This window comes from Bison bison, unplaced genomic scaffold (genome assembly GCF_000754665.1).
Source record: "Bison bison bison isolate TAMUID 2011002044 unplaced genomic scaffold, Bison_UMD1.0 scf7180017845474, whole genome shotgun sequence".
NCBI classification, from domain to species: domain Eukaryota; kingdom Metazoa; phylum Chordata; class Mammalia; order Artiodactyla; family Bovidae; genus Bison; species Bison bison.
In genome coordinates this window covers 12,311-19,105 of record NW_011476047.1, presented here as the reverse complement: position 1 = coordinate 19,105, position 6,795 = coordinate 12,311, and the positions used below count along the sequence as shown (strand labels likewise).

The window sequence follows — 6,795 nt, the reverse complement described above, 5'->3', positions numbered from 1 at the left end:
CAGAAAGACCCAGCACCCACAGCCGGATTGAAAGAGAAATCTGCAGCTAAATGGGACACATGATGCCTGGGGAACAGGCTAAACAGACCTCATGCCCTGCTTGGAGCAGCAAGACTAATTTTTGATCCCATCAGGTGGTGAAACAGCCACAAATACACTGCTGCACTGGGCTGTCTCTGACTCCAGATTCAGGCAGGGCTGAGCCTGTGGGAAATCCCTCCAGTCCCTGCAGGAAGCTGGTGTGGGGAAGGACAGAAAACAGGATGAAAACTGTAATGAAGAGAGACTCCACTGGAAAGATGCAAAGAAACGCAGTGGAATCACACAGAACTGGATTATAATGCAAAGGTGCAACTTACAGAGCATCAGTTCAGTTCAGTTCCATTGCTCAGTCATGTCCAGCTCTTTGCAACCCCATGGACTGCAGCACTCCAGGCTTACCTGTCCATCTCCAACTCCCGGAGCTTATTCAAACTCATGCCCATTGAGTCGGTGATGCCATTCAACCATCTCATAAAAGCATAAAAGTAAGTAAATCTAGTGGCACAGAACATTCTAGAGTCTCTTGCTCAGTCGCAGCAGAGATTTGGGAATTCTTGAGTTCAATTTCAAACTGTCAAAGGACATTTCTTGGGAATCATAGGTTTTCACTCATCAAAAACTGCCCATGGGATAGAAAGGAGGAGGTCATGTTCAGATGCAAAGCTGAGTCAAGAGGTCTGGGTGAGCCTGAAACTCTGCATTTCTAAGAAGCTCCAGGAGAAGCAGTTGCTGCTAGCCCTGGTACCACCATCTGAGTCACAGGGAACTAGAAGCCAGCAGGAGAACAGGGGCAATCTGGGAGTGAGGGGGGCAGTTTTTAAGAAAATATTACATAAAAAAGGAAAAAAATAGGAAACTAATATTTTTGCACATTATAGCATGGTCTACTAAGCGTCTGTAAAAATGTATTATCCAAATAATACCTGTGAGCAAAAGCAAAGCAAAATCAATCTACCTCAAGAGCTGGAAAATACTTTATTTCCCAGGGCTCTCTAAAATGATCAAATCAACCACAAAATCATCTCAATGAACAAAACAGCCCATGTTCAGACTCTCACCAGGAAGTCTAGGGTCCTATTTACCTCATGTTGATTTTTTTTTTTTCTGTTTGGCTGTGCTGGGTTCTGATTGCTTTGCACAAGCTGTCTCTAGTTGTGACAAGTTGGGGCTACTCCTGCAGTGCACTGGCTCCTCACTAAGGAGGCTTCTATTGTTGCTAAGCAGTAGTTGTGGTTCAGGGCTTAGTTGCTCTGCGGCATGTGGAATCTTCCCAGACCAGGGATTGAACTAATGTCGCCTGCATTGGCAGGCAAATTCTTATCCAATGCACCACCAGGAAAGCCTTAGTTCCTTGTTTTTACTTGCAATTTCATCTGTGAATTAAAATCCTGCGTACTACCTACTATAGTTTCCTAGTGACTCTAACTTGCAGGAATCAGGGCAGAAGAGGAAATGATGGAAAGAGAATAAAGCTCCCAGTCTGCTGGGCTGGCTCATTCCCATGTCCCCTGACTGCCTTCACCCCACCCCCAACAGCCTCTCTCAATCAAATCCAACATCAAAGGGGTGTCCTGGAGTTGTGGGGGATGGGACAGGCAGAAGAGGGAACCTGGGATGTACACAGGTGGGTTGAAATCATTTCATGAACACACTGCCTGGGTATCATCTCTAAACACAGAAATGAAGCTAACAGTGATACCGTGAGTGGACCAGGGCACAGATCAAAAGTCAAGTTATTAATTCAGTCTCCAAATTCAATTTTCCCTCAAACATTTTAGAATCTCGATAATCCTATGATATGCAGGTTTTAAAAAGGAAAATAAGAATCTGTTATTTTCCTACATTGTACTACAAAGTATCTTAGATAATTCATATTTTATGGTTTGGGGAAAATTTAAGACAAGTGCAGGTGAACAGAATTATATTTACAACAGAAAATCTTACAGACACACTATCTGATAGTAAGTAAACATCACCTACAGTGCTCTCAGGGAAAAGATTCTATCAGGACCTGGGGTTAACGTTTTCCTGACACAGCAGTTCACGTTTTTCCTGACCTACAATGGAACTGGAAATAATTAGGAGGGGGCTTTTGCCCTGTGACTAACTAAAACTGCTCCCTAGTTAGCATTTGGGCATTAAATTGAATGTTCTTTCATGTTACAAGGGTTTAATTCATTAAATTACAGCTACAGTCCATTAGATGGATCGGGGGTGGTAAGAGTTTTAAAGAACAGTTCTTTCAGTTATTGATGGAGTTGTCTTGTATGTGTGTGTGTGTTTGTGTGTGTGTTGGTTCCTGCTTGCTCACACATGTGTTACTCACTCACCCTCACAGCCAACAGTCCCTCAGCATCCTGTCTGTGCCCTGCAGAATGCCACTTTCTGGGAACAAAAATGAAAACAAGATGCTCCCTGATTTTAAAAAGCTTCAAGGTTCTGTGAGATACAGATCCCAAGGTACAAAGCATGTCACAGGTGCTATCTTTTATCTTAATTATGATAAAATTCAACTAACCATTTTTAAGCGGACAGTTTGGTGTTCAGTACATTCACACTGCTGTGCAACCAAGCTTGAGAACTTTTTTTCTACCTCATAAAACTGAAACTCTTACCCATTAAACAAACAACTCCCCATTTTCCCTCCCCCCAGTCCCTGGAGACCACCATCCTACTTCCTGTTTTCTTGAATTTGACTACTCTAGGAATCAGAGTATTCATTCCTTTTGTGTCTGGCTTATTTCATTTAGCACGATGTCATCAAGGTTTATCCATAGGTCAGAATTTTCTTCCCTTTTAAGGCTAAATTTTAAGTATTTAGTTCCTTCCAACTTTTGGCTGCTATGAACATAAGTGTACCGTAAACGCTATCTTAAAAGTATACATAACACACTAAGGAAGAACTGAGAGTCTCAAAGATGCATTAGAGTTGACTCAGAAAATGAAGAGAGTTTCACCATCCAAATGACAGAGGGCCTGGGTCTCTGAGGCTGAGGGGTAGCGTGTGCACTAGGAACAGGGAGGACGTGGTGCTTTGAGAGAAACTACACACAATCCGAGTGCAGGTGTGTGTATGTCATACATACTGGCTGCAGAGGGAGGTGGGGAAGAGCTTCCTAACACCTTGTCTGTTCTGGTTTAGTATCTTCTTCAAGATTCTGTCCCGGTCCAAGCTGAGGGCCTCAAACTGAGTGTGGAAGGAACAACACCAGCACACATGGATGCTGACCAGTCCAGGTCACAAGCCTCTCTGCCGTCTCCCACATGGATCTTCTCTGCTCCCTTCAATTTGCTTTTGACTTTGAGCCAATCTCTAATCCCTGCCTCCATCTGAGGCCCTGGTTCCTCACTGCTGACTGGGTCATTATTGAGGCTCTTCTCTGGTACACACACTCACCCCATGGCCCCTGCTGGAGTGGACTTGAGGCTATGCTATGGTTCCAGCAGCAGCTCACCCAGGCCAGTAAGGATCAGATCTAGGCTAAGAAAGAATCAGCCTGTGTGGGGGAGGGCAGGGGGCTGGCAGCTCAGTGTGGGTGAGTGGAGGACAAGGCTACAGGAAGGGCTAAGGGATAGGGAAGGAGGTTGCAACCAGAGTGCACCATGGAAGGAAGAGAAGATTTCAGAAATACAAACAAGAAAAAAATGGAAAGGAATGTGGTATTGGAGAATTAGGGCCAAGAAGACAAGGTTGATGTCTCAGACTTTGTGTGAATAATCAGGTGTCACATATAGTGTCAAGTCAGGTTAAGATGGAGCCCTGGTCCCAGGGCCCATCAACCACCATGAGGGAGCTCACAACACAGGGTAAAAATTGCAGGGATCCCCACTCCATGGTCAGTTTCCAAGAAGGATTCACCTACAATGTCACTGATCTAATCTGCATCCATTAGGGTAGACACACTGACAGATTCCCCTGACACATTGACAAGGAAGCCAAGAGCAGATGTGGTGCGAAATCTTCAGCTGGATTTTAAAAAGGCAAATGGATTAAACTAACCTTTCGTCCTGGATGAATGTATGCATACACATTCTTCAATACCAGAGGCCCATCCGACTTATGCCTGAAGTTCACATTGATAAAGGAAATCAGCCCTTCGTTGGGCCAGGATGGTGGTGGACGATACTCAAGTTCCCAGGGCGCTTCTTTCTCAAGGTCTGTGTATTCAATCACCCTTTCTACTGAAATCATCTGAAACACATATGACATCTCATTAGTTAGTATCAGAGAGTATCAGAGGGTCTTGTTGATGCATGTACAGAGACTGTAAATGAAACCTTCTGCTTTTATACGGTTCAGAACATCCCAGGTCTCAGCATCCACAAAGGACAGAAGTAGGAGTCTGATGAGGCCTTAGACGATTAGCAAACGTGTTCATCATCTTCAACACTTTTACGTACAACTACTTCCTTCAATTTTATATTAAAGCTAAAAGAATTAGAGAAATGAATGGCGAAATTTTACTTATCCACATTTTACATCTGAATAAAAAACAAGAAGTTTTTCTAGGAAAAAACACTTATGGACACCAATCAGTATGTGTGGCTACAGAAGGGCCACGTTTTACAGATGAGCAGAACTGGACAGTCATCAAACCTCATTTTAATAATCAGTCACTTTCTACTCTGTTAGAAGAAAGAAATGGAAAAACTTCATTTTTATTGTTTTTCTCCCTTTAGGAGAAGGTACAAATATTCAAAAGAGTATAATTTACTTATTGACTAAGGCCTCTTAACCATGACTCCACACCTTAGAGAGCACACTCTGAGGGAGTCTATTCTATCAGGAAGAAGGGCCACCAGCAAATTCAGGTGTTCAACACACACAAGAAAAAATGCTAAAATGTGAGAGGGGTGAAGGAACATAGTAATTAAATAAACCTCAAAATACTGGATTCTTTTATTTTACCAAAAATAAGGAATTACCCATTAAGAAACAAATATAAACAAACTGCTAAGAAATTAGTTTATATTGTTTCCAGAATTTCAGAACCTCCCTCTTACAGAAACATTTATTGTATTTGAAGACAGTTTGTGATGAATGTAAAACATTCTGATATGGCATACATATGACTGAGAAAAATATGTATATATTTTATTTTACATTAACTTTAAGCACATGGAACATGAAAATGAAAGTCACTCAGTCCTGTCTGACTCTTTGCAATCCCATGGACTGTAGCCTGCCAGCCTTCTCTGTCCATGGGGATTCTCCAGGCAAGAATACTGGAGTGGGTAGCCATTCCCTTCCCAAGGGGATCTTCCCAAACCAAGGATTGAGTCTGAGTCTCCTGTGGCTCCTGCATTGCAGGTGGATTATTTACCATTTGAGCTACCAGGGAAGCCCTTAAGCAGATGGAGGAGAATGTAAAAAACTTTGTAAAATTAAGTAAAAATAACAGTTTTTATTATTTTACATAAGATTTGCTTTTATGCCATTTAACAGCAAGGAGACCTGGAAAGGCTAAGAACAGAAAGATAAACATCACCATGTTCTCAACTTCGGCACTTTGCCTCACGCACCACTGGAACATCCCCATGAGTGTGAGAGTGAGAGACAGGACCAGGCCAACCTGCCCGAGATCCAAAGCTAAATGGGGAAGAAGAGGAATAAAGTCAGTCTCCTTCTCAACCCCTCACACAGGTCCTTCTGTCACTCTACAAAGAAGACTCCTTTATTTTTATAATTTTTATTGGAGTATAGTTGATTTATAAAGTTGTGTTAGTTTCAGGTATACAGTAAAGTGAATTGGCCAGACATATATGTAATCTGCTCTTTTAAAATTATTTTCCCATATACATCATTACAGAGTGTTAAATAGAGTTCCCTGTGCAATACAGTAGGTCCTTTTTAGTTACCTATTTTATATATAGCAGCGAGAAGACTCCTTTATAATATTGAAATCATTTGCATGTAATGATAGCATTACTCATAATATCACTTCTGCTGTATGAGACAATACATTAAAAAAAAAAAATTAAAAACCCACTGTGCAGGACTTCCCTGGTGGTCCAATAGCTAAGACTCCGAGCTCCCAGGGGAGGGGTTCCAGGTTCAATTCCTGGTCAGGGAACTAGACGCCACATGCCACAAGTAAGAGTTCACTTGCTGGAGCTAAAGTCCTGCCTGTCACAACTAAGACTGAAGATCCCGAGTGCCCCAACCAACACTCAGTACAGCCAAATGAATAAGTAAATTTTTAAAAATATTATGAATTTAGGAAGAACTAACAAAATTGTTGTTGTTCAGTCACTAAGTCATGTCTGACTCTGTGTCGCCATGGACTGCCGCACACTAGGCTTCCCAGTCCTTCATTATTTCCTGGAGTTTGCTCAAATTCATGTCCATTGAGTTGGTAATGCTATTTCACCCTCTGCCACCCCCTGCCTTCAATCTTTCCCAGTACCAGGGTCTTTTCTAATGAGTCAGCTCTTTGCATAAGGTGGTCAAAGTATTGGAGCTTCAGCATCAGTTCTTCCAGTGAATATTCAGGGTTGATTTCCCTTAGGATTGACTGGTTTGATCTCCTTACAAACAGTCCAAAGGACTCTCAAGTGTCTTCTCCAACACCACAGCTTGAAAGCATCAATTCTTCAGCCCTCAGCTTTCTTAATGGCCCAACATGTAAATCTGTTGACAACTCTTACACAACTACCTGAGAAACATAGCTTTCACTTATACAGACCTTGTTGGCACAGTGATGTCTCTGCTTTTTATTTTCTTATTTTTTATTTTTGCCATTTTACTTTTTT

At 42.1% G+C, this 6,795-nt stretch overlaps 1 protein-coding gene across 1 annotated transcript in view; it reads right to left on the bottom strand.

Moving 5' to 3' along the window:
• Positions 1-4,042: 4,042 nt before the first annotated feature.
• Positions 4,043-6,795, bottom strand: part of LOC104984909 (multidrug resistance-associated protein 4-like) — a gene marked incomplete at both ends in the record, with an annotated part of 10,887 nt that continues 8,134 nt past the window's right edge. Inside the window, 2 exons of the mRNA XM_010834868.1 lie at positions 4,043-4,234; positions 5,532-5,632. Coding sequence (XP_010833170.1) covers positions 4,043-4,234; positions 5,532-5,632 — 293 coding nt within the window. The remainder of the gene's footprint in view (positions 4,235-5,531; positions 5,633-6,795) is intronic.